At 40.8% G+C, this 27689-nt stretch overlaps 1 protein-coding gene across 1 annotated transcript in view; it reads left to right on the top strand.

Moving 5' to 3' along the window:
* OPHN1 (oligophrenin 1) overlaps nt 1–9419 on the top strand; it is a 450814-nt gene extending 441395 nt beyond the window's left edge. The window contains exons 21-24 of the mRNA XM_024737336.1: nt 1482–1647; nt 2734–2784; nt 6506–6547; nt 7758–9419. Coding sequence (XP_024593104.1) covers nt 1482–1647; nt 2734–2784; nt 6506–6539 — 251 coding nt within the window. The 3' untranslated portion in view covers nt 6540–6547; nt 7758–9419. The remainder of the gene's footprint in view (nt 1–1481; nt 1648–2733; nt 2785–6505; nt 6548–7757) is intronic.
* Nucleotides 9420–27689: the final 18270 nt, after the last annotated feature.

The following is a 27689-nucleotide window of genomic DNA, read 5'->3' as shown; positions in this document are numbered from 1 at the left end:
TCAGGGTGATGGTGGCCTCATAGAATGAGTTTGGGAGTTTTCCTTCCTCTGCAATTTTTTGGAAGAGTTTGAGAAGAATGGGTGTTATCTCTTCTCTAAATGTTTGATAGAATTCACCTCTGAAGCCATCTGGTCCTGGACTTTTGTTTGTTGGAAGATTTTTTTTTTTGCGGTATGCAGGCTTCTCACTGCTGTGGCCCCTCCCTCTGCAGAGCAGAGGCTCCGGACGCACAGGCCCAGCGGCCATGGCCCACCGGCCCAGCTGCTCCACAGCATGTGGGATCCTCCCGGAGCAGGGCATGAACCCGCGTCCCCTGCATCGGCAGGTGGACTCTCAACCACTGCACCACCTTGGTTTATCAATTTTGTTGATCTTCTCAAAGAACCAGCTTTTAGTTTTATTGATCTTTGCTATTGTTTACTTTGTTCCTATTTCATTTATTTCTGCTCTGATCTTTATGATTTCTTTCCTTTTGCTATCTTTGGGCTTTGTTTGTTCTTCTTCCTCTAGTTGCTTTAAGTGTAACTTTCATCTCTGTTTGTTTGTTCTTTAATTTTTCTCGGTCTTTGTTAAACATTTTTTGCATCTTCTTGATCTTTGCCTCCATTCTTTTTCCGTGGTCCTGGATCATCTTCACTATCATTATTCTGAATTCTTTTTCTGGAAGGTTGCCTATCTCCACTTAGTTTAGTTGTTTTTCTGGGGTTTAATCTTGGTCCTTCATCTGGTATATAGCCCTCTGCCTTTTCATCTTGTCTATCTTTCTGTGAATGTGTTTTTTGTTCCACAGTCTGCAGGACTGTAGTTCTTCTTGCTTCTGCTGTCTGCCCTCTGGTGTATGATACTCTGTTCCAGAATTATTGATGGCTATCTAGTTAGAATAAGCCCAGTGTACAGTGCCCCCAGCAGTGCATGCATGCATATGTTTCACTATATTCCTGCCAGAATCATTTTATTAAAAAATTATGTGTATTTATTTTGTACTGAGTGACCTGGAAACTAGAGACATAGAGGCAGAAAGGTGAATTAGGAGACTGCCACAATAGTCAAGGCTTAAGTGAAAATAGACTCATTTTTGGTGATGATGAATGTAACAAATTTATCATCAAACATTGACTAAGCACCTGCTATGTGCCAGTGACAGTACTAAACATATTACTACCCAAGTAAATCCTCTCAATGTCTCTGTAAGATAATATATTTTTAGTCTTGATTATATGGTTGAGGAAACTGAGACTGAGCAAATTGATGTGACATACCCTAGGTCACACAAATGTGAAGCTCCAGAGATGAGGTTCAAACATAGACTTTCTGAAGGGACAGCTTCTGGAAGAATATATTTTTTAATCCAGAGTTGTTAGTTACCAAAAAGAAATGGGGACCAAGGGAGGTGGCCATGATAGCTGCAATATTGGGTACCTGCTGAGGAGTAGTGTTCCATTTGGCTCACTGTCCAAGTTCTTGTTGTTCTCTTTTCCAGGAGACTCTGACAGTTTCAGCATAGTTCGGCCTCCAGGGGAAAAGCCAACCATCATCCGACCCCCAGTGAGGCCTCCAGATCCTCCCTGCCGGGCAACTACTACCCAGAAACCCGAACCAAAGCCAGATATAGTGACTGGCAATGCAGGGGAAATCCCATCGTCTGTGTAAGTAGAGTTGTTTTTCAACCTTGACCTAAAGTCCACCTTAGACCACTAAGAATGCTTTCAGGATCACCATTATGGTTGTGAAGGGTGTACAATGCACAACTCCAGGGTATCGTTCACTTCATAGTGTAGGGGACTGTCGCAGACCAGCTCTGTTTGGAGCGTTCTACTCAACACTTAAAGCTGGGAGATTTTTCCTAAAGCTGAGGTGTTTAAATCTTGGTACCCGATAGGAGACCCATTTTTCTTAGTCTCCCTGATCTCTCTAGGGTGATAAGATTACCGGCTGCTTTCATGCTTCTTTGCCTCTGTAAATTTTTTTTCTTATTATTACTACTGGTTTTAAAAGTAATTTAATGAACAGATTTGGTCATTTTACGTGTGCTTTGAAGCTTTTTTTTTTTAAAGAGAAGGTATGATTTTTAAAAATCTTCCAAAATGACTCAGATTCTCCAGAGAGCCTCTTACAGGGTAGTAGCAGAGCTATTATCCAACTGGCCTTCCTGAGTCTGGCCTGTAAGCCAAGGAATCAGGGATAGAGCAGCTAAGGTGGGGCCACAGCAACTCTCAGGGACCAGCTTTTCTTGACCACAAAACTAGCCTGGCCGGCCTCTCCTCAGCCAGTGCCTGGGACCCCTCTCAGTATCCTGCCTCCTAGTGTTCCTTTTTCTTGTGTCTCTTGTTTTCCATAATTGCAAAATTGAGGAAATAAGAAAAACAGAGCCTCTACTGTTTGGACTAATTAGCTAAGTGTATTTGCAAAATGTCAAAAATTATACTCTGAAACCAATAACTTGTTTCACTTATTTCTCCCAAGAGTAATCTGAATGGGCAACATACTTAGATCATTCTGAGCCAAGGGGAAGCAAAGAGTATCAGCCATAGCCTTGGGGGTGCCTATGGTCTCTGAGCCATTTCACATTCTGATACTTGGGATTTTCCTCAGACCCAGATCCTTTGCAAGCTAAGGCAGAGCCTGGCATTGGTGGCCTATCTGGTTCATATTTTCTTTTCCTTTCCATTGGCCATTGATTCCCACACATATTCCAGAGCAACTCATGGGACTTGGTTGGCTTCTCTTTGCAGGGTGGCTTCCAGAACCAGGTTCTTTGAAATAGCTTCCCGGAAAACAGGAAGGTAAGAGATGCAGGTGACAGAAATGAAACCAAATAACTTTTTAATAAATGTATCATGAGCATGTCATTTGCCCTCTTAACATTGTACTTTTGTTTCTCTGTAGCTCTGTCTCTTTCTCTGTCTGTGTTTGTTCCTTTCTCTCCCCCAACACTGTCTCTCTGTCTCCCTGTGTGTCTGTCTTTGTCTCTATAACTGTGTGTCTCTCTGCCTTTGTCACTCTTGTCCATTTGTCTCTCACACACTATTTCTCTGTCTCTGTAATTCTCAGTCTGTTTATGTCTCTCCTTGTGTTTTTCTACTTATGTCTCTGTTTCCCTATCTCTTTGACTCTTTTTCTGTCTCTCTCCATGTCTCTCTTTCTTTGTCTATCTCTGTATCTGTTGTCTCTGCCTCTCTGACTCTGTCTTTCCATCTCTTTCTCTCTTTCTCCTCTCTCTCTCACACATACATAGAGTACTCACATGCCAAGTGGTATTGCAAAAACTTTATGCTCGATGTAGGTCTAATTTTTTTGTTAGTTTACTTATTTAGACCCTATTATATTCTAAAAGGGCATCTGATATGAATATTTAGAAAGCAATATTCTAATATAAACAGCTTTAGAATAAGCATAGCCCTCATTTCAGAGGTAAACATTAGACTTAGGTGGTTGTTTTCGAACTGGCTGAACATATAAATCACCTGGAAAATTTTGAGGAAAAATAAAATGAACACAGATTCCTGCCTTATGCTCTAGACCCACTAAAACAGAATCTCCAGGAGTAGGGCCTGGGAGTCTGGGTTTTTTAAATTTCCTTCCTTTATTTCTTTCTTCCAGTTAATTTGTTTTTAAAATCCCTCAAGTACTGGTACAGGCTTTCCAAGTCCTATCATTTGGCACCCTTTAGACTAAAACACCTGGAGAAATGATTGCTTAGCCTTCAGGCACTCTTCTGTGAGTTTATTCAATGTTGCTTATCAGAGAGTTCAAAATTGTGCTTCCTGTTGGGTGACAGGAGTGTAACTCTTCCAGGTATTCAGTTAAAAGCAGAACAATGTGCCTTTACCAGCACTGGAGCTGGGATAGGTTTGACATCATCTAGTTAAAACTGTGGGACCCGACTCACCAGGACATGATTCTGAACAGCAGGTCACCCTAGTTCTGCTTGGCAGTCAGCCACAAGGAACTCTAGACTAGGCCAAATTCTCCTTAGACAATAATTTACCATTTATTCTACCATAACAAATGAAAGTGAGGTCAAAGCCCCAGATTTCTCTTACTGATAAAATGAAGATAAAGTTTTCACCTAGGACATTTTTAAAGCAGGCTTAATCAGATAGGCTTGAGGGAAAAAAAGAAAAACAGAAAGAGAGAGAATACTTTATATTCTTAATAAAGTATCTGCCTATGAGCAGGACTACTTCCTACTTCCTGGTGGTCCTTCCAACTTCCCTAGGATAAACCATATTAGAAATAAATACCAGGGAAATAGAATGAAGCAAACTAGAATTAACAGAATGAACTAGACATATCTAAAGGAAAGCTTTTTAGAGGAAGTGATATCTGAGATGGGGCTTTAAAGATGGGTAGAATACACTGAAAATGTGAGGGATTGATCTGTAGCTTTGGACAGGGAACCAAGGCATTGAGAGGGATACGTACTAGGCATGAACAAAGTCCAACAGAATCTTTAAGGCAGCCTGACTTTTAATAGGGAAACTGTAGCCAACCTGGTGTTGAAAGTGTGGAAAGATTGGTAACCACTACCTGGGCTTTGTCATTTAGTGCTCAGGGAGGTCTTGGACCAACTGCAACATAGGGCACTGTGGTCAAAGCAGGCACTTCAGGCTGGAGGACAACCTGACCAATCCCATGTCCAGGCCTCTGGAACCTAAATTTAATCATGTTCCTTATCCCCAGATTCCATCTTGGCAGAATTGTGGGTAAGGCCAAGGTGGGTACACCAGTCCTCCAATATGTAATAAGCCACCTTCCTAGGTACCCACAGGGTCCTCCCACTCTGCATCCATATAAGGAAAGCACCCCTTCTGTCTAGGCCCCAATTTTGTAACCACCACTTGCATCAGTGCACCTACATGATGGCTACTGGTCAAGATTCTTAGACTAGCCACAGTCAATCCCATCTCATCTCTAATGAAAATGATCTGTTTAACCTTTTCTCTGCCCCTTTTTGCTTCCAGTTTGTACACCTGACTCTATGTAACCTGACATTTGAATGACCTCACTTCTCATTCATGTCCCTTCTACAATACGACAATTTAAAAAAATTAAAAACTTGAAATAAAATGAGAAGTGGCTCATCAAGAAGAGAAGGGAGGGGAAGACATTTCAGTAAGGCAGAATAGCTTATGCAAGGCAGGTTCACAAAGTGATTAGTGTTCCACTTTGGCTAGAATGTGGGGGTGAGAAGAAGGAAGCTTAGCTAGAGTTGAGGCCAAGAAGATGGATTGGGGCCAGATTGTAAACGCCTTATATGACATACTAAGGAGTTTGGTCTTTATTCTGTAGTCCATGGGGTGCCATGGAAAACCTTTCAGCATGACAATGCATATTCTAAGCTGCCTGAGTTATTTAAAAACACACACACACACAACATTCTGCTGTTAATAAGGAAGATAGTTGGGAGAGTAAAACCTGGAGGCAGGGAGACCAGTTAGGAGGCTAATCATCCTGGCAAGAGTTGATGAGGTCCTGATGTATGGCATTGTCAATAGGAATGGAATGAAAGGACAGGTTTGAGGTAGACTCAGTAAGACCTTGCTGACTTTTCAAACATGGAGCATTGGAGAAAGATTAAGAGAGAAGAAAGTCTAACTTAGGCAGATAGGTAGATGGTAGCAATAATTAATCATGGAGGAATAGGTTTTGTCGGAAAGTTTCTCTGCTCAGTTTTGGACACAGTGTGTATGAAGACTCTGTGGGACATCCAGATAGAGATGTCCAGTGGGTAACTGCAACTTAGACTAGTAATTGGGGCTGGATCTACGTAGGTTTAGAGGTAGAACTGTTAAGTACAGCCACTGTACAAATTTATAGGGGCATTCACATATACTACAATGTGAATAGTAACCTTTGGGGGGTGGTCTCAGTATTTGATGGGGATTGAAATCATGGATGGGAATAAGATCACTCAGGGAGTAGGTACTAATAGACTTAAGAGAGAAGAGAAAAACAATGTTCAGGATATAGCCCTGGGACAAGCTGTTGTCTGGGATTTTCTGGCCAAATTATATGGAGCTTGATTCTCCAGGATTGTCTCTTGCCTCCAACCATCCCCAGACAAGGCTACTTTAGGACCAATCTAAGCACATCAAGAGGCTGGTTTGTTCTTCAAGGCAAAGAAAGATTCATGTTTCACAAGGCACTTGCCTTCCGTCTTTGCCTTTTTCCCATTGGAGATAATCACAGAATGTAGTCTTTGGTCTTTGGCCAATTCCTCTGGTCTTCCCTTGCCTCCCATAGTATGGCACTCGAAGGATTGTGCTGGCACCTGAAAGATGTCTTTGTGTCTGGGATACTGGGCTCTCTAAATCTGGCAGAGAGGTATGCCAACCTATAAGCATGGAGTGAGATGTTTTGAAACATCTGGATGGAAGCACTTCCTCATTTTTCAAATGGCCTAATTGCCACCGTCCTGGAAGGGTCACCCATCCACTTGCTTTCCTTTCCAGTTCTGATTTCTAGAGTCTTAGTGAAATGTCTTTCCTCCTTTACCCACAGTTCTCAAGGCAGACTTCCTGGAGATGAGAGTTGAGGCCTCAGGTATGTAGTATCCATCCCTGATTACAAAACCTTGTTACACATATACCTTCTTTATGAGATCTGAGTTTTTGAGGACTGGAGTGCCATGTAGGTCCAGAGGGTGGGAATTCACCTCCATGCCTCAGTTCACTACCCTGTAATTACATGACCCTTAAACTTACTGCCTTTTAATTCTGAGGTTCTCTGTGTTTTTAAGTTTCATTTCTTTCTTGCTCAGCCAAACTACAGTATAGTTTTACAAATTGCCTTTGAATCAAGGTCATTAGGAATCCTAAATTGTGACATTTTGGGCAATTACATTTCCTTCTCTGGGCCTCAATTTCCCAATATGTAAGATGAAATGTTTGGAACCTTTTAACTCTGACATCCTTTGGGTCTATAAGAATATCAGTAACCTCTCATTTGATATTATAGCAGGTCCCAAGAGTCTACCTTAGTATTTGTAGGGGAACTTCATTCCTTCAGATCAAATCACAATTTCAGTCTTACCCCTTGAGCCTTCATCCTTAGTTCTTTGTATTTGTCTAATGCAAAGCATTTTCACGTCCATTATATCATTTAGTCCATATCAAATGCCAGAAATAGGGAAGTTAATATGTATTTTCACTCAACAAATAAAGGAACTGAGGTTCAAAGGGGATAAGTAACTTACTAAGATCACCAGAACCATGGAGATCATGGAAATTTCTTTCTCTACTAGGAGTTCTGATTGACAATCAGATTGCTGGCATGACATGAACCAATACACACATAAATCAGATCCAGGTATCTGGAGCAGAGCTTTCCATGTACTCCTCAGCCTTCCTTTTCTTCATATCACTGCCAGTCCTCAGAGGTCTATGAGTAGATAAGCGTTTTCTTATCAGCTCTCATGAAGGTGAAGTCTCAGTAAAAGGAAGTTTGGAGTTATTGTAGGGCCATAAAGGCAGTGGCCATTCAGCAAGGTGGGTAATCTCAGAGGTATCAGGCATCTGTATCTCCTGTGGACTTTTTGGGGATTAGAGTTCAGGCTTAAGGCACACAGTTTCCAGCCCTGATTTTAGCACCATATTAGGACAGTTTCATGGGATCTGAGTTATAAGGGCCTTTTTCTACCCAGCTGCTATTGCTCAGAAGATTAGCTACCTACCAAGAGAGGGCTTACTGCTCAGTGGCTGTTAAGTGTTTAACCAGTCCTAGCTAATTCCTTACTCTCTTCTTTCCTTTTCAGGTTTCAGAAACCTTGGCCTCAGGGGACCCTTTCCAGGTTCTAGAAGAGTCTTCTTCAAACCCTTGTGTGCTGAAGAGCAGATCTTTCCTGGCCCTGCACCTTCAGGCTCTGGGAGGCTATAAAATAAGGGACACACATCCTAGATACAAGTTTATTTCTCCTTTGTATTCTGTCTTCATTCCCTCAGAAGGTCTATCTTGAGCTCCTATAAGACTGTGAATGGCTGAACTCCCTCAAGGCAGACTGCAGAAACCAAGCTATCCACCGACCTAAGTCGAAGAGAGGAGCTCAGTTTTCAACTCCTCTCTGAACTTCCTGCCTCCTCAAAAGGCCATCTAGCTCTGAAAGATTTGGGGCTAAAGATTGATCTCAGAAGTCTTACCCTGAACCAGAAGTTACTTGAGTTGGGGCCATTGCTTACCTTGGAAGTAGGGGAGTAGGAATGTTTGCTGAACTTTCGAGAATCTTAATGTCTCTTACTGAGGATATGGACCCTGGTGCCAGTTTGGAGCTTTGGCGCTGTAATATATTGCCAAGAATGTGTCTGCTCTTATGGGACCAGACAGAATGAGTGATGCCCCCACAATCCCTCCAAGTGGACTCAGGAAGGTGGCCTTCCTGCTTTTGCATACAGCTGCTTAAGACAAATCTGCAAAGCATGTTTTACATGTCAAAGCCTAGGTCTGTTTGAATTATTCTTCCTCCTGTTTTCTCCTGACAGCTTCTTTTCCAAGCAATCAAGAAAGAAACAAAAGCTGAAGACAGTTCTTTTAAAAAAGGCAGACTGTGTTTGTTCTGCAAGAGTTCCATTTTTGGGTCAAATGCTGGGGAGAATTGTTAAGATGGATTGAGGCCAGGCAGTTTTCACTGTTGCTTCATGTCTGCCTTCTGCAGATAAGCTGTTTTATCACCTGAAAGAAACAGTTCTTAACCCATTATCTATGGATTCAGGAACTTCATAAAGCCTCTGAAATGGTATGCCTTTTCAATATGCCTTTTCTGAGGAAATGGTCCATAACATTCTAGTGAATTTCAGATTGGGCCTGTGACACAATAAAGGTTGAGAACCACAGCCTTTGAGATAAAATACTCTTTTTATGACCTATAAAATATTTGATTAGAAAGGCCTTTCAGAATTATTTAGTCTAACTCCTTAGTTTACCATTGGGGAAACTGAGGCAGAGCAAGTTAGCAGCCATGTGTAAACAAGATACCACATCCCTGGGCACCTACACAAGGTTCTTTCCATTACACCATGCTTATCTTGCAAGGGGGCTTATGATTGGTCGCTTTAATGGCCATCATTTTGAGGATCTGGCTTTTACCCTCTTTCTTGAGCCACACATATTTGCCACCATATGGAACTTCCAGACATAAGCTCCTGGTCTTCCTCATTTGCTAGTTCAATCATTGGAAAGGAATTAAAACACAGTGTAGTGAGTCAGAAATCTGACGAGTAGATATTTCTGATTCCTGTTTGTTGAAGAGAAGCTGCTGGAGAAAATGTCATTACTTGTTTCCACACAGGTGCCTTGGCTTTAGGGTGGGCTTTAAGATAGCCTGTCTTTAGGGTCTGTGTAATTATAATGTGGTCCAGTGTGAGAGAAAGGACTTTCCTATTGGACTCTTCTAGCCAGGCCCCACTAGTGCACTGACTATAGTACTGAGAAAGAAGCATAGATATGGGGAGAGGGGAGGCTAGAGAGAGGGTAAGGGAGAGGGAGATGAGAAAGAGAATGCACCCATGCCCAAACCAACTCTGAGATGCCTTTGGAACAGTGTTACTGAAAGGCAATAGCTACTTTCAAGATTGAATTCTAAATATGGCTTATTGATGAGTTAGTAACATGTAAGCTAAACACACTGAGAGCCTTTGTGGAAGTAATTGAATAGCAATTTGATGACATTCTTAATGACGATGTACCCAGGTGGCCATATTGAACTCTCAGCTCTACCCAGTCTCAAAGGCCAAGTTGCTAAGAAACCAGGATAAAGTAAGCCAAGTGGGCACCATTCTACCTGCTGCTCTCCCTAAAAGGGAATCTGTGTGAGGCCTACTGGCCTCACTCAGGAAGTACTCATTGAGCCCCAGTCTGAGCTGTGGCCTCTCTGCTCTGTCCCATTAGATGACTAACTAAACAAAGCAGGTGTGCAGATTTTAGCCACAGAAGCAGTGGCCAATGGGGCCTCAGTACCTTTCAAGATATTAGAGACATGATTTCACTCTGGTTTCCTTGGGGGGAAATTCCACAGTCACCACTACAAATATTGAAAGATTATTGAGAACCAGAGAAAGCCACCACAATTCCAGTACAATATGTGTCCCAGAAATGTGGCTGTGAGATTGCTATGTGTTTCCTGGGACACAGATCAAGAGCCTGGCCTAAAGAGTTGGGATCACCAGTCGGACTGGAAGCCAAGGAGCAGTGCCTGGCTGGCTCTACCCCTGCCCTGGGCTATACCCAAAGAATGAACCTCAGCACCTACCCTTTTGTTCTCTGATTTAAAGAGCAAAAGCTTCTGTGGAATGAGAATGGCTTGGCCTAGGCTTGATGGATGGATAGGCATTCAGAAGAGGCTATGGGAAGGGGGTAATAATTGAAGCATGTCAATTGTAGGAAACTATCTGCATACCTCAGCCAACAGGTAGGAGAAACTGTCAATGGATGAACTGTAAATGTTGAGCTGACAGTGTTAACATTTATTAAGCACCTACTAAGTGCTAGATGCTTCATATACATTATATAATTTAGTCCCTACAATAATCATGCAAGTGGATGCTATCCTCCTCATTCTACAGATAAAGGATTTATGACCCAGCAGGCTAAAATTAACTGGCTCAAGTTCACACAGAAAGTAAATAACAGAATTGTTATTCTAATCCAGCTCTCTATGACTCTGCACCCCATGTTGTTTTCCCTTTGCCATATAAAAGCCATATTACTGGAGCTGGCATACTTAACAAAATGTTAAAAGGCAAGTATTTGAGGGTAAGGAGGGGATGAAGGTCCAGTTTACAGGGGAATAAAAACTGGGCTGAAAGAGATTTCTGAGTTATGTTTTCTCCTCACCTTCAGAATGCCCATTTGATAATCTGTCTTAAAACGGATAATTTACTTTTACCTTGTGACATGAAGGATTTATTTTTTAGTTGGTAGTTTTCAAGTTCTTGGCTTAGCTATTTTTCAAAGAAAAAAAGGTCCTTGTATATGTCTGTTACTTCATCAAGGTTCTAGCATGTGCAGTTTCACCCCAAGAGACTGGCGACATCCACACATGGTTTGAGGAATAGAATTGGTCTTGGTGCTTCTGCAGGACTTGATGCCTTGGGATCAAACCCCTATTAAGGGTTTTTTGTGGTGATAGCAAAAGTTAAGAGGTGATTTAGAATAATAAATATTATTGAAGTTTTTGTTTAAAAAAAGATGGAGTGTGTTGCCCAGCCACTGAGGGGCAAAACTCAGCATCCAAATTGAGTAATAAAGTGGTGTCATGTAGAGTATTTTAAAATAAGTTGCAATAGTGGGAAAGAATCCTTCCCTTTTCAAGAAGTTCCTTAATTCTGTAATAGCTAGAACAAATAAAGTAATAGAAGTATTTCTGTGACTAGAAAAAATTGCTTTTGAGAGAATGTAGATCAATTATACTATTTTTAATGTGGCTACAGACAAATGGCCTTGACACATTACAAGCCCAGAAAAAGCTTCAGAAGCATTGAAAAATTTCAGAGAAAAGCAAGATACCTTGAAGAGATGTTTTTGATGAAAAAAACCTTCATTTTCATAGGGAAAACAATCACTTGATACCAATGACATTAATAGGTGCTAGAAAGACACATTTGTGAAATACATATGTAACATCAGAAGAAAAAAGAATTAGATCCTGGGGTCCACTCATGTGACTTTTAATAAAGTATGCAGACTGTCTAGTATTAATGGCCTCCATCTACAGTTTTGTCATGGAAACAATCTTTGAGCATATTTTGCATGATCCACTGCTCATGTTGTCTTTTGCAATTCTAAGGAAATGTAGGCCCAGAATCTTTTTGTACCTAGGCATCTCCATCTACAGTCTATTTTGTACCAAGCCCAGTTATTCCTTCAGGCCTCACAACATCATTGTGTGACAGGTGACAGCCCCATTCTACAGATAAGGAAACTTGAGGCTCAGGAAGATGAGAAATGATTTGCCCAATGTCACACAGTTAAGGATTGATAGAAACCCAGGACTAGAAGCTACAGGGCCGTTTCTGTTTCTAATACACCACACTACCTCCAGTGGTAAAGGAATGTTGACAATAAATGGAGAAGATGTTTAGAAATGAGATTAACAACGTCTACAAGTCTTGCTACTCCAAATATGGTCTATAAACAGCCTCAGCATCAGCATTACCTGGGAGCTTATGAGAAATGCAGATTCCTGGGCCCCATCCCAGACATCTGGAATCAGAATTTGTATTTTAATAAGGTCTCCAGGAGATAGCTATGCACATTAAAGTCTGAGAAGCACTGATTGTAAGGCATTTAAGACAACAAAGCAGGTTGAGGTAGGAGACCTCTTTGTGAGGCAAAGACCAAAAATGGCAGATAAGGCCAATCTGGTATGTTGGAAGTGTTTACAAAGATTGTGTCCATAGCTGCCTGCTTCTTACATTGCTTTGTACATGGCATTATACTTTGATGACATATAAATTAAGTTTTTCTACTTCAAAGAATAGTGAAACCAGCCTAGGAAATAAGACTGAAAGTTACTTGACTTTCAAACCTCTGAGCATCAAAGGCAATAGAAAGGCAACATGGAGAATTGGAAAGAGCTCCCTTCAGGAGCATTTGGAGTCCACACTCACCTCTGTCACTGCCTCTCTGTAATGCTGATCAAGTCCCTCCCAAGTTGTCTGTTAAACCAAAGGCCCTTTTCAACTTTGACATTCAGTTATTCTCAGCTATGGCTTTTACTACAGTCAACATCGTAATGAAAACATGGACAATTCTACCGGGTTTTGTCTGGCCAGAGATTAGTATCTTTAGTTCACACGAGAAGGAGTATTCTGGGAGGAAATATCAGTCATAACAAAGCAACATTAATGGGAATTGCAAGGAACTGGGAGGAGCATGACTAGTTAACAGGTTTGAAATTGGCCGGTATTTTAATTAAAGTATAACAAGGCATCCAGACTCCTTTGAGAACCAGCTGCTTCAAACCACATACTTGGGAATCAACTCCTATATCCTGAATAAGGCATACTTTACGTGAAACTCCTACATACTTTAATAAAAATCCTCTGATTTGGGCTTTGTGGGGGATAGTTTATTGGGGGTAGGAGAGACTTGTAAAAAAGAGAAAATTTTGCTCATCTTCCATCTGCCATCTCTCCAGGTGATTCTGATGCCCATTAGCTGAAGACAACTGGCTATAATCTAAACTTTTAAAATGAAGAAACAGACTCAGAGAGGAGAAGGGACTTGGCTAAAGTCACACACGAGAGCCAATGGCAGAAAACAGGTGCTCAGAGTACCACCCCAAGGGTCTTTCAACTCTACTTTCTTTGGGTGACTAGTTTACCAGAATCAAGATATCTGCTTCCAGCAGTAAGGCACACACTAGGAGGATGAATAGGCCTTCCATCTGAGTACTTTGTTTCCATCACATGTTCACACTCATTTCTTCAGTTGAGCATCATACAGCCATATCACCTAGGCAGAGCAGGGATGATTACCCACATTTTATTGAAGCTCAGAGAGATGGCCTAACTTGCCCAAGGTCACACAGAAAAGAAATAGACTTGTACCTAGGTTTTCTGATTTCAACTATGCTGCAGTACTTCTCCAGGAGAGGAGAATCAGCCCTCCGACCCTCAGCATTTCTCCTGGGAAATGTCAGGAGCTCTAAGCTCTTAATTGCTTCAATCCAATAGTTTCAAAACAGATCAATTTTTTTTCCCTATTGGAGAATATCCTAACAGTTTTATAACTTGAAACTCTGCAGAGCACACTTACGTCCATCATTTTGTTCTCATAACAGACCCATAAGGTAGGTAAGACAAGGTATTTTGCCCTCATTTGACATGTACAAAGTGAGGCCCACAAACACTGTATTAGTTTTATATTGCTGCTGTAACAAATGACTACAAATTTAGTGGCTTAAAACAACCTCCATTTATTCTCTCACAGTTTCTATAGGTCAGAAGTTTGGCATAGTGTGGCTGGATTCTCAGGGTCTCACTTAACTAAAATCAAGATATCAGTCAGGGACGTAGTTGTCATCTGGGGCTCAGGATCATCTTCCAAGCTCACTGGTTGTTGGCAGAAATCAGTTCCTTGTTGTAGGACTGAGGTCCCCATTTTTTCAACATATGGCCCCCTCTGTCTTCAGGCTAAATACTTTTGCTTCCTTTTCTGTATCTAACTTTCTCTTCTGCCTCTGCTCTTCAAGTCTCGACCTTTCATTGAGGTGATTTCATTGGGCCTGCACAGATAATCCAGGATAGTCTCCCTATTTTAAAGTCAGTAGTATCCTTAATCCCATCTTCAACATCTCTTTTGCCATGTAATCACAGTCCTGGAGATTAGGATATGGGATCTTCTTGGGGGACCATAATGCTGCATACAACAGGCATGGAGCAGCTCCCTACAGAAGCACCCCTTTTCAGCATAAAGACACATGGTTGTCCCCCACTTAATCCTGGGGAAGAAATAAATTACCATTTACATGCCACCTACATGGGAAGTTAAAAATTCGTGTTGTTCAACTTCACCCATTTCTCAAACACACACAGACACAATCAGGCAGCACACCAAAAGAGTGGTAGCTGGAGTGCAAGGGGGACTATTTGGAAGCTGATGGTATTCCTAGATGGCACATTAATGCTGGTGACCAGTCCTTTAACTAGTAACATTCTACCTAAGATGAGGAGGGGGCAGAAGTAGTTTTCACAAAGGCCCAAGATAAGACATGTATTCCCCATATCACCTGACCAGAAGAGCTCACACTTACAGCATCTAGTACATGCCAGATGTTTGCCTATGTGCTTTGCATGGGTCTACTGAATTTGTCAAGATAATATTTCTATGAGGTAAGTACTGGTATTAGCCTCATTTTACAGATGAGAAAATTCAGGCACAGAATAGTTACATCATTTGCTCACATTCCCACATCCGGAGGAAATGGTGAATTCAGGATTCATACCCAGAGAAATTCCTAAACTAATCCCCTGTGGCTTCTATCAGATGGGGAAAATTCTCCTAGAGGGGAGATGGAGGCCAAGTAAAAGTCCCTTGCACCTTTGATCCTCTAAGCTTGCCCTCAGAGTCCTGGCATTCTGATAACCCAAGTCAGGACAGCTGAGCATCCTGAAGGAATCAAATTTAGAGACTTGCTGGGTTTTATGGGGCCAATGGAGTGCAAAGTGAAGGTGCCCAACATTTTCTCAGTGGCTGGAAGAGAAGGAGATTGTCAGTCCAGGTAGGTGGGGTCAACATTGGTCGGCCCCAGGAATGCCCTCTGCAGAGCAGGCGGGCCTCCCTATTTTGGTTTGCATTCAAGTTGTATCATTTCCTATGAACCTCTATGAAGTCCATTTCTTGAAGACCCAGGCCCTGAGCATATCCAAAAATTGTGCCTAAAATTAAGGCTGCAAAAGAGGGTTTTCCTGGTTTGGGAGAACAGGGCTAGGCAATGGCCTTTATTATGCCTTACATTTCCCAGCCTTCAGCAAGCCTGTGGGAACTAAGTTTCCACTAGTGTTGTCAGCCCTGGATTTATTCCTCTTATTTCTGCTTCCTCAGCTATTCTCATCTAGGTACCATGATGCTGGCAGGTGCCATCCTACTGTAATTTCCAGAGCCATCAGGATGTGAGGTAGGTGGGGTATGGACAAGCTCAGTCTCAACTGTCACTTGCTCTTCTCCACCCCTGCTACCATCCTGCAGGACTCAGAATTCTGTCTCCCTTCTGAGGTTGAGATCTAGAGGGACTCAGTAGAGGCTGAGTTCCTCTGTTCTCCATATCTCCTTTGCTAGCCTTGGCCTCTGACCCCTCTGAAAAGAACTCAAACACCGTTATCCATATTCATGCCTCAATCACCATAGGCAAGTTACTTCACCCAAATAACCATGGTTGGCCCTTAATAAGTAAGTGCTCAATTGATATTAACCAGTGGTGGTGGTGGTAGTAGTAGTAGTAGTAGTGGCTGCCTCAGTTAATATCCAGGAATGGAATCTTCTCTATCCATTCAGGGCTAGTGGATCATGCTCTGACATTCAAAATCTTCCCAGATGTTATCTATCTACCACCTGATTCTTGGATTCCTCAATACGGTGAACTGATTATCTGGAAACTCATGTTCCTTGGCCCTGTAACTAGCCACCCTGAACCCCAACACCCTATGGAAGCTGTCCTCATGCATGGCTCAGTCCCCCCCATACTTAGTCTCTCATGCAGGAGTTTCATGCCAATAACCCAGACCCAGCTACTCTGCCCTGTGCAGTTTCCAACATTCCTATGACTTGAGGAATAGGGGCTCCTTCCTCCTATGACAGTTAAGCTCCTGGTGATGTCGCTTAGGTACATTCACCCTCATGGGAACCCTTTATACTATTCTGGGAAGCAGCTGTCTTTCCCACACTCCCTTACTCTCCCTTCCTCCTACATTTTTCACTCCTACTGTCATTACAATAGTGCTTATTGTGTTTCCTCAAAGGTATTCGGTGAGGGAGTACATAGGTCCTGAAGGGGATATAGGAGAGAAGCACTATTCTGCTGCTGGCTGATTTCACACTTAACTAGAAATTAACCTTGGCTCTTGGCTGTCCAGGGTATATTTATATCCATTAAGAAATGACATTACTTTCCCTGAAGTGAATAAGACATCACAAAATACCTTTGGAAATGGGTCTAAATATCCTTTAAATGAATTTGAAGAGCTCTGGGAAAGAAACATAGGCAGCTGAGTAGCCATACTGGTCCCACTGTGACAAAGGGGGAAAGGGACTCAGCCCTGACCAAAAGTGAACAATTTATAAGAACCATATCCAGAGCCTTTGCATAATTTGTGTTTCTAGAATTCAGGGCCTTGGAAGTTGAAACAAGCCCCACAATGGAATTGGGGTTCCCCTGGGACCAAGGGAAGGAAATAAATATTGTTGGGCATCTATTGTGTGTCAAGCATAAAGCGGGAGAGACCTGAATCCTTGAGCTTTCCCAGAAGATCTGGCATAAGAGTTGGGGTGGTAACTTGGTAAAAAAAAAAAAAAAAGGACTACCACCTGGCAGGCACATTGCATACGTTTTATATACATTGTCTCATCTGAGCCTCTTAACCACCTCATTTTAGTCCCATTTTACAGATCAAGACTTGAAATTCAGAAAGATTGTTACTTGCGCAAAGTTACATAGAGAGTAAATGGTGAAAGCATAGATAGGAATGGACTCCCGAGAATGTACAAGCATAGCATATTTTCATTACTGAAACATTCTCTAACACAGAAGACCCCAATACCCAGTGCTGAACCAGTTTTCTCATTTTTTTGGATAAATTTATTTATTTAATTTATTTTTGGCTGTGTTGGGTCTGTTGCTGCACGTGGGTTTTTCTCTAGTTGCCGCGAGTGGGGGCTACTCCTTGTTGCAGTGCATGGGCTTCTCATTGCTGTGGCTTCTCTTGTTGCAGAGCACTGGCTCTAGGCACGCGGGCTTCAGTAGTTGTGGCTCGTGGTCTCTAGAGAGCAGGCTAAGTAGTTGTGGCACACGGGCTTAGTTGCCCCATGGTATGTGGGATCTTCCTGGACCAAGGCTCGAACCTGTGTCCCCTGCATTGGCAGGCGGATTCTTAACCACAGCACCACCAGGGAAGCCCTGAACCAGCTTTTGGGAAAGAAGCTTCTCATTGTTTTTGCTGTGATGCTGGAGATGGAGCAAGGGGAGAGTAAATAAGGGTGTGGTCAGTGTCTGAAGCAAGTTGGGATAGGAAAGTTGAAGGACTACTTCTAGCTTATATGGAGCCTTTGTGTGAGTTAGAGAAAGCACCCCTTGGTCAAGATACCTTATGACCATCTGCCAGAAAATTGTAATAAATACATAAATCTCTGATTAAAATGTGAGAGGCATCTCTAGATGTGGCCATCTCAACTGCATTCGATGGTCCTGGGGAGGTGCCCAGAAGTGCAAAGGAGGTGAAATAACCTTGGGACTAACTGAAGCATTAATGGGTGTGCTTCAGATCCATGTAAAGACTAGAAGGTCATTCTAAAGATCATGGCCTAAGCAATTCTACGTGAGAAGGAATTATGGAGCTTAGTTTGTGGGAAGGAAGGGCTTTGAATTTATAGTATTAACTTATATTTTCAAAGCCCTGAAAGTTTTAGGATGCTGACTGGTAGCTGAGAGAAAGAATTGGGCAATGGAGGAGGGAAAAGCCCTCTGCAAGGCATTTTTACACTGAATTTCTCATATATTCCTCACAACAGCCATGGGAGAGATAGTGTTGTCCTAATTTTAGATATGAGAAAACTGAAGCTCTAAGGTTAAATAACTTACCTTAGATCACACAGATATTAACTGGTGGTATTAGGATTTGTCCCTGGGTGTGTCTAACACAAGAAATAGTACATTTCTCCCTTCACAATGTAACTATTGGTCATTTGGGTGTGTGTTCAATCAGCGAGAAGCATTAGGCTGGTGGCAGCCTTAGAGAATAAAGAAGTTGCAGAAATCATGTTAAAGGGCCCATGATCCCTGGCTGAGCAAAGGGTAATAACCAATACCCAGACCATGATGATGAAGGGCATACCTATACAGGGCAGCTAGGGTCTCCATGGTTATCATCAACTTTACCCCACTCACACAAGGGTCTTCAGTGGTAAGTGGAGATCATATTTTCCTCCCCTCCCACCCCACACTTCCAGGAAACCCTAAGGCATCCATTGGCATATACACATCTATACCTGATATATATCTTTATCAATTCTGGGTCAGGAAGGTATGGCCATGGAACCACCTCCTTGCCCTTGCTAACTTGACAGTAGTGTGAAGGAATCTGAAACATATGTAGGTTTTTTTTTTTTTGAGCCAGATAGTGTTATGATCCTCAAGCCCAGCTTACATAACCTATAGTCAAGGTTCCAGTCCTCCAGATGACTATCTGTCCATTCTTGCTATCATCTCAGCAGCCATTTCCAGATCTAAAGGTAAAAGGGAGGTCAGAGAGAGCTGGCCAAGCAAAATCCAGCTGCAGTGAGGGAACAAGGGAGGGTGGGCACAGAAATTCACCACAAGACATGGACACCATATACTTTCTCTCAAGTTTTGCAGGTTGGGTCTCTCCAGTTCAGTCAATAGCCTTAGCCTTTCTCCAGCTTTAGGAGAAAATCTGATTTCCTTCTAGGAGAGTCTGCCTCCTGATCTAGTTCCTTTCTTTTCTTCTCCAGGTCTAAGAATGGAAGAAATAAGAGATTTTAAGGGGATAGAAATCCTTCCTCTTCTACTCATTAGCAATCTAGTAGGCAAGTTACTTCTCTTCTCTGAGACTTAGTTTTTTCACTTATAAAATTGAGATCAATAAGTGTTCACATTTAGGGGTTGTGAGGATTCAATGAGATAATGAAGATTAAGTGTCTGACACAGAAAATATTCAATAAATGGTAACTATTAATTCTGGCATCATCTGTGTAACAGATCAACAAACCTCAGGAGTTCCCAACTGAGAACAAAATTGGTTTGTAAAGGCTCTTCATGACCTACTCACACAAGGTCTTTCATTAAAAAGGATCATACAAGATCTGCCATGTAGACTCTGTCTCATCTTCTTCCCGTCCTCCCTCACCTCACCCACAACTTTACATTCTGTGAAAACTAGACCTGTGGATGTTCTCAGCTGTATTTGCAAGGGTCCCTCAGGAAATGAAACTGACAACTTTCAAAAATGTGGGCAGGGTTAGTGGTATCAACAAGAGATGGTGAAGCATACAGGGTCTCAGAATAACAGGAAGCCATTACACCCTTGAACTGGAGGGGTAAATCAATGGAAAATTGTTACCAGCACCTAGTGAGAGCTGGAGCTGTGGAGAAGTCCCTAGTAGAAACTGTAATCAGGGAAAATTCCAGTCAGTGTCAGAAATGAGACCTAAAGCAGAGGAAGAGTGAGGAAGAAATAACAAGACCTTCTTCTTCTCCCACTCTGGATCTGTCAATGCCAAACCCAGCCAGAAGCCAGCAGACAAGTTGATGCAATTCACGAGGTCAGCCTCTTGGGACACAAGTGGAGGGAAGAGAAGGGCAGAGAATGGGTCTGGAGGTGGCAGATGATAGCCAAAAAATAACAACTAAGTTCAGCCTTCCTACCTCCATGCCTTTCACATTTGGTTCCCTAAAACTGTAATGATCTTTTATGATCAAATGAATACCTGTTCATCTTAAGGCCCTGTTCACATATCACCTCCCTAAGAAAGCCTTCTCCATTTCATTATAGTCACTCCTCCAGTCATACTGATTCCAGTACTGATAATACTATGTTGTAACTATGTGTATTTTTGCCTGACTTCCTGAAGAGAATATGAACTTTTCAGGGGCAGGGGCTTAGTTTTATTCAACTCTGTATTCCAAGCTCTTAGCACAGCACCTGGCTCAAATGTACCCCAATAATGTGGGTTGAACTGAATGGATCAACTCCACCCTAAAAACTTTACCATAGGACAGTGTTTTCAAGACGTCAGACACCAAGTTAATTTTCATTAACCTTCTCTAGACCCCTGTCACTGGGGGTAGCCTTTCCTAACCAGCCAGATGCTGTAGAACAAGCAGTATCCCTTAGGGTTAACTTTATTTGGAGGCCTCACAGAAACTATCTCTTGACAGTTACCAAAAGCTTTTAAAACTATTTTTTTCCAAAGAGAATATTCCCAATACCTGCCATTTGACAAATTATAGGAAAAGTAAAGTTCTCTGAAACAGGCAATTACATTTTCCACCAAATCCTGAATGTTGCATTAGGCCTCACCTAGAGTTTTTATCCAAGCCTAGGGAGCCAAATAAGGGCAGTTGATGTAGCAGGCAGTGGTGACAGAACAACATCAACTCGAATACTCTTCTTCAGATGGGAGCAGTATTCTTCAGGTGGCCTCCAGAGTGCCTGCAAGCCCCTCAGACATTCCATTTAAGGACAATGACTGATGTGATGGTTTGGATAGAACTGAAGAAGCTAAAAAGGACAAGGATATTTCCCATGAGTTGCTTTTCATCTGCTGTCAACATGGGTAAAGACTGATTGACTGCTCTTAGACCAGGCCAAAGTCAAGGGTTACTTCCTTTAAGAATGTTCCAACCCAGAACTTTTTTTAAGCTCAGCTTAACTAATTCCCCTTCCTACCATAGCCTTCAATACTTTCTGATCTCTGTAGCAGCTTCCATGAAGAGAAGTGTGAAAAGAATGCTGGGAATTTAGGCTGTAGCTCCGCCACTCACTTGCTGTGGAACTTAGTCAAGTCCCCTTCTTTTTCTGGATTTCAGTTTCTTTATTTGCAAAAATGAGGAAAATGGCAGTTCCGAAATCAACCTCATAAAGTACATTGGAGAAAGTAAGAAGAGATCAATAAATCTGCCAAGCAGGAAAGGAGGATCCACAGAAAATGTGATCTTTGAATTGGGCTACATGTGCTAGGCATGGAGGTGAGAATGAGCATGGCAGGTTGAAGGACTAGCAAGCTACCTGATGCAGATGCAGCTGATGTGTGGAGGGGAGTGCATGGAGGGGAGTGACATAAAACGAGACTTAAAAGGAAGCTTTAGGCCTATCTATGAGGGACTTTGAATGCTTGAAGGCCATTGAAGCTTAAGAACCAGGGGGATGACATGGGTAGTATAGAGGAATTGTTCTCAAATATTTTGGTGTCAGGACCACTTTATACTCTTAAAAATTACTGAAGACTTCAAAGAGGCCTTGATACTGTGGTTGATATCTATTGATGTTTACCATATTGCAAATTAAAAATGGGGAATGTTTAAATTTTGATTACTTCATTTAAAAATATAATAAACCAATATTCATTAATATATTTTATTAAAAGTACTTTTTCTTTTTCTTAACTTTTTAAAATTTTTATTGGAGTATAATTGATTTACAATGTTGTATTAGTTTCAGCTGTACAACAAACGGAATCAGTTATACATATACATATATCCACTCTTTTCTTTTAAGCTTATTTTCCCATATAGGCCATTACAGAGTATTGAGTAGAGTTCCGTGTGCTATACAGCAGGTTCTTATTAGTTATCTATTTTATATACAGTAGTGTGTATATGTCAGGCCCAATCTCCCAATTTATCCCTCCTCCCCCTTACACCCTGGTAACCATAAGTTTGCTTTCTACATCTGTAACCTACTTCTGTTTTGTAAATAAGTTCATTTGTACCCTTTCATTTAAAATTCCACATATAAATGATATAATATGATACTTGTCTTTCTGTGTCTGACTTACTTCACTCAGAATGACAATCCATCCATGTTGCTAAAAATGGCATTATTTCGTTCTTTTTATGGCTGAGTAATATTCCAGTGTATACATGTACCACATCTTCTTTATCCATTCCTCGGTTGATGGACATTTGGTTGCTTCCATGTCCTGTTTATTGTAAATACTGCTGCAATGAGCATTGGAGTGCATGTATCTTTTCAAATTATGGTTTTCTCTGTGTATATGCCCAGGAGTGGGATTGCTGGGTCATACAGTAGTCCTATTTTTAGTTTTTTAAGGAAATTCCATACTGTTCTCCATAGTGGCTGTACCAGTTTACATTTTCACCAACAGTGTAGGAGGGTTCGATTTTCTCCACACCCTCCCCAGAATATATTGTTTATAGATTTCTTGATGATGGCCACTCCAACCAGTGTGAGGTGATACCTCACTGTAGTTTTTTTGTTTTTTTTTTAAACATCTTTATTGGAGTATAATTGCTTTACATTGGTGTGTTAGTTTCTACTTTAGAACAAAGTGAATCAGTTATACATATACATATGTCCCCATTTCTCTTCCCTCTTGCATCTCCCTCCCTCCCACACTCCCTATTCCACGCATCCAGCTGGTCACAAAGCACCGAGCTGATCTTCCTATGCTATGCGGCTCTTTCCCACTAGCTATCTATTTCATGTGTGGTAGTGTATATATGTACATGCCACTCTTTCACTTTGTCCCAGCTTACCCTTCCCGCACCCCATATCCTCAAGTCCATTCTCTAGGTCTCTGTCTTTACTCCCGTCTTACCCCTAGGTTCTTCATGACCTTTTTTTCTTCTTTTTTTTTTTTTTTGCAGTACGTGGGCCTCTCACTGTTGTGGCCTCTCCCATTGCAGAGCACAGACTCCAGACGCACAGGCTCAGCAGCCATGGCTCATGGGCCCAGCCGCTCCGCAGCATGTGGGATCTTCCCGGACCGGGGCATGAACCCGTGTCCTCTGCATCGGAAGGCGGACCCTCAACCACTGCGCCACGAGGGAAACCCTGACCATTTTTTTAAAATTCCATATATATGTCTTAGCATACGGTATTTGTTTTTCTCTTTCTGACTTACTTCATTCTGTATGACAGACTCTAGGTCCATCCACCTCACTACAAAATATTCAATTTCGTTTCTTTTAATGGCCGAGTAATATTCCATTATATATATGTGCCACATCTTCTATATCTATTCATCTGTTGATGGACATTTAGGTTGCTTCCATGTCCTGGCCATTGTAAATAGAGCTTCAATGAACATTTTGGTACATGACTCTTTTTGAACTATGGTTTTCTCAGGGTATATGCACAGAAGTGGGATTGCTGGGTTGTATGGTAGTTCTATTTTTAGTTTTTTAAGGAACCTCCATACTGTTCTCGATAGGGGCTGTATCAATTTACATTCCCACCAACAGTGCAAGAGGGTTCCTTTTTCTCCACACCCTCTCCAGCGTTTATTGTTTGTAGCTGTTTTGATGATGGCCATTCTGGCTGGTATGAGATGATATCTAATTGTAGTTTTGATTTGCGTTTCTCTAATGATTAATGATGTTGAGCATTCTTTCATGTGTTTGTTGGCAATCTGTATATCTTCTTTGGAGAAACGTCTATTTATGTCTTCTGCCCATTTTTGGATTGGGTTGTTTGGCTTTTTTGATATTGAGATGCATGAGTTGCTTGTAAATTTTGGAGATTAATCGTTTGTCACTTGCTTCATTTGCAAATATTTTCTTCCATTCGGAGGGTTGTCTTTTGGTCTTGTTTATGGTTTCCTTTGCTGTGCAAAAGCTTTGAAGTTTCATTAGGTCTCATTTGTTTATTTTTGTTTTTGTTTCCATTTCTCTAGGAGGTCGGTCAAAAAGGATCTTGCTGTGATTTATGTCATAAGAGTGTTCTGCCTACATTTTCCTCTACGAGTTTGGTAGTGTCTGGACTTACCTTTAGGTCTTTAATCCATTTTGAGTTTATTTTTGTGTATGGTGTTAGGGAATGTTCTAATTTCATTCTTTTACATGTACCTGTCCAGTTTTCCCAGTACCTCTTATTGAAGAGGCTGTCTTTTCTCCATTGTATATTCTTGCCTCCTTTATCAAAGATAAGGTGACCATACGTGCGTGAGTTTATCTCTGGGCTTTCTATCTTCTTCCATTGATCTATATTTCTGTATTTGTGCCAGTACCATACTGTCTTGATTACTGTAGCTTTCTAGTGTAGTCTGAAGACAGGGAGCCTGCTTCCTCCATCTCCATTTTTCTTTCTCAAGATTGCTTTGACTATTCGGGGTCTTCTGTGTTTCCTTACAAACTGTGAAATTTTTTGTTCTAGTTCTGTGACAAATGCCAGTCATAGTTTGACAGGGATTGCATTGAATCTGTAGATTGCTTTGGGTAGTACAGTCATTTTCACAATTTTGATTCTTCCAATCTAAGAACATGATGTATCTCTCCATCTATTTGTATCACCTTTAATTTCTTTCATCAGTATCTTATAATTTTCTGCATACAGCTCTTTTGTCTCCTTAGGTAAGTTTATTCCTAGATATTATATTCTTTTTGTTGCAGTGGTAAATGAGAATGTTTTCTTAATTTCACTTGCAGGTTTTTCATCATTAGTGTAGAGGAAGCCAGAGATTTCTGTGCATTAATTTTGTACCCTGCTACTTTACCAAATTCATTGATTAGCTCTAGTAGTTTTCTGGTAGCATCTTTAGGATTCTCTATGTATAGTATCATGTCATCTGCAAACAGTTACAGCTCTACTTCTTCTTTTCTGATTTAGATTCCTTTTATTTCTTTTTCTTCTCTGGTTGCTGTTGCTAAACCTTCCAAAACTATGTTGAATCATATTGGCGAGAGTGGGCAACCTTTTCTTTTTTCTGGTCTTAGTGGAAATGGTTTCAGTTTTTCACCATTGAGGGCAATGTTGGCTGTGGGTTTGTCGTATATGGCCTTTGTTATGTTGAGGAAAGTTCCCTCTATGCCTACTTCCTGGAGGGTTTCTTTTCATAAATGGGTGTTGAATTTTGTTGAAAGTTTTCTCTGCATCTATTGAGATGATCATAAGGATTTTCTCCTTCAGTTTTTTAATATGGTGTATCACACTGATTGATTTGCATATATTGAAGAATCCTTGCATTCCTGGAATAAGCCCCACTTGATCTTGGTGTATGATGTTTTTAATGTGCGTTTGGATTCTTTTTCCTAGTATTTTGTTGAGGATTACTGCATCTATGTTCATCAGTGTTATTGGCCTGTAGTTTTCTTTCCTTGTGACATCTTTGTCTGCTTTTGGTCAGGGTGATTGTGGCCTTGTAGAATGAGTTAGCGAGTCTTCCTCCCTCTGCTATATCTTAGAAGAGTTTGTGAAGTATAGGTGTTAGCTATTCTCTAAATATTTGATATAATTCGCCTGTGAAGCCATCTGTTCCTGGGCTTCTGTTTGTTGGAAGAGGTTTAATCACAGTTTCAATTTCAGTACTTGTGATTGGTCTGTTCATATTTCTATTTCTTCCTGTTTCAGTCTCGGAAGGCTGTGTATTTCTAGGTATTTGTCCATTTCTTCTAGGTTTTCCATTTTATTGGCATATAATTGCTTGTGCAATTTCTCATGATCCTTTGTATTTCTGCAGTGTCAGCTTTTACTTCTTTTCATTTCTAATTCTATTGATTTGAGTCTTCTCCCTTTTTTCTTGATGAGTCTGCTTAATGATTTACCAATTCTGTTTATCTTCTCAAAAAAGCAGGTTTTAGTTTTATTGATCTTTGCAATTGTTTCCTTCATTTCTTTTTCATTTATTTTTGTAAATCATAAAGAAATCTTTATGATTTCTTTCCTTCTGGTAACTTTGAGTTTTTTGTTCTTCTTTCTCTGATTGCTTTAGTAGTAAGGTTAGATTGTTTATTTGACATGTTTCTTGTTTCAATTAGTGTCCTTCTTTGTCTCTTGTAATAGTCTTTGTTTTAAAGTCTATTTTGTCTGATATGAGAATTGCTATACCAGCTGTCTTTTGATTTCCATTTGCATGGAATATCTTTATCCATCCCCTCACTTTCAGTCTGTATGTGTACGTAGATCTGAAGTGGGTCTCTTGTAGGCAGCATATATACAGATCTTGTTTTTTTTATCTATTCAGCCAGTCTATTTCTTTTTTTTGAGCATTTAATTCATTCACATTTAAGGTTATTATCTATATGTGTGTTCCTATTACCATTTTCTTCATTGTTTTGAGTTTGTTATTGTAGGTCTTTTCCTTCTCTTGTATTTCCTGCCTAGATAAGTTCCTTTAGCATTTGTTGTAAACCTGGTTTTGTGGTTCTGAATTCTCTTAGCTTTTGCTTGTCTGTAAAGATTTTAATTTCTCCCTCAAATCTGAAGAGATCCTTGCTCAGTAGAGTATTCTTGGTTTTAGGTTTTTCTCCTTCATCACTTTCAATATGTCCTGCCACTCCCTTCTGGCTTGCAGAGTTTCTGCTGAAAGATCAACTGTTAACCTTATGGGGATTCCCTTGTGTGTTATTTGTTGCTTTTTCCCTTGCTGCTTTTAATATTTGTTCTTTGTATTTAATTTTTGACCGTTTGATTAATATGTGTCTTGCTGTGTTTCTCCTTGGATTTATCATGTATGGGACTCTCTGTGCTTCCTGGAGTTGATTAACTATTTCCTTTCCCATATTAGGGAAGTTTTCAACTATAATCTCTTTAAATATTTTGTCTGTCCCTTTCCTTTTCTCTTCTTTTTCTTGAATCCCTATAATTTGAATGTTGGTGCATTTAATGTTGTCCCAGATGTCTCTGAGACTGTCCTCAATTCTTTTCATTCTTTTTTCTTTATTCTGCTCTGCAGTAATTATTTCCACTATTTTATCTTCCAGGTCATCACTGTAGTTTTGATTTTCATTTCTCTAATAACTTGTGATGTTGAGCATCTTTTAATGTGCTTTTTGGCCATCAGTATGTCTTCTTTGGAGAAGTGTTTATTTAAATCTTCTGCCCATTTTTTTTGCATGGGTACTTTGTTTTTTTATATTGAGTTGCATGAGCTTTTTTTATATTTTGGAAATTAATCCCTTGTTGGTTGCTTCAATTTCAAATATTATCTGCCATTCTGAGGGTTGTCTTTTTGTTTTGTTTATGGTTTCCTTTGCTGTGCAAAAGCTTTATATATTTTCCAAACTAAAACATAGTGAGAGGAATGGTATAATTTTAGATTTTTTTCTGAAACTCATACTCTCTGGTTTAATAGAAGACAACCATATTCTTGTGGCTCTTTATGCTTCAATCTATTATGATGTGTGTTTTTATTTGAAAGAAATAAAGACAATCTGTTCTCATTCAGCTGTGTGGATAACCTTCTTTAAGAGTACACCAAAGCTCCACCAGTATAGTTTTTTAAAGGTCAATTACAATGAGGGACCAAAAACCATCTCAGTGAACTTCACCTGTTTTATTAT

The sequence above is a fragment of the Neophocaena asiaeorientalis genome, unplaced genomic scaffold, assembly GCF_003031525.2.
Source record: "Neophocaena asiaeorientalis asiaeorientalis breed wild unplaced genomic scaffold, Neophocaena_asiaeorientalis_V1.1 scaffold372, whole genome shotgun sequence".
Taxonomy (NCBI): Eukaryota; Metazoa; Chordata; class Mammalia; order Artiodactyla; family Phocoenidae; genus Neophocaena; species Neophocaena asiaeorientalis.
This window is presented reverse-complemented; position numbering and strand designations above follow the sequence as displayed.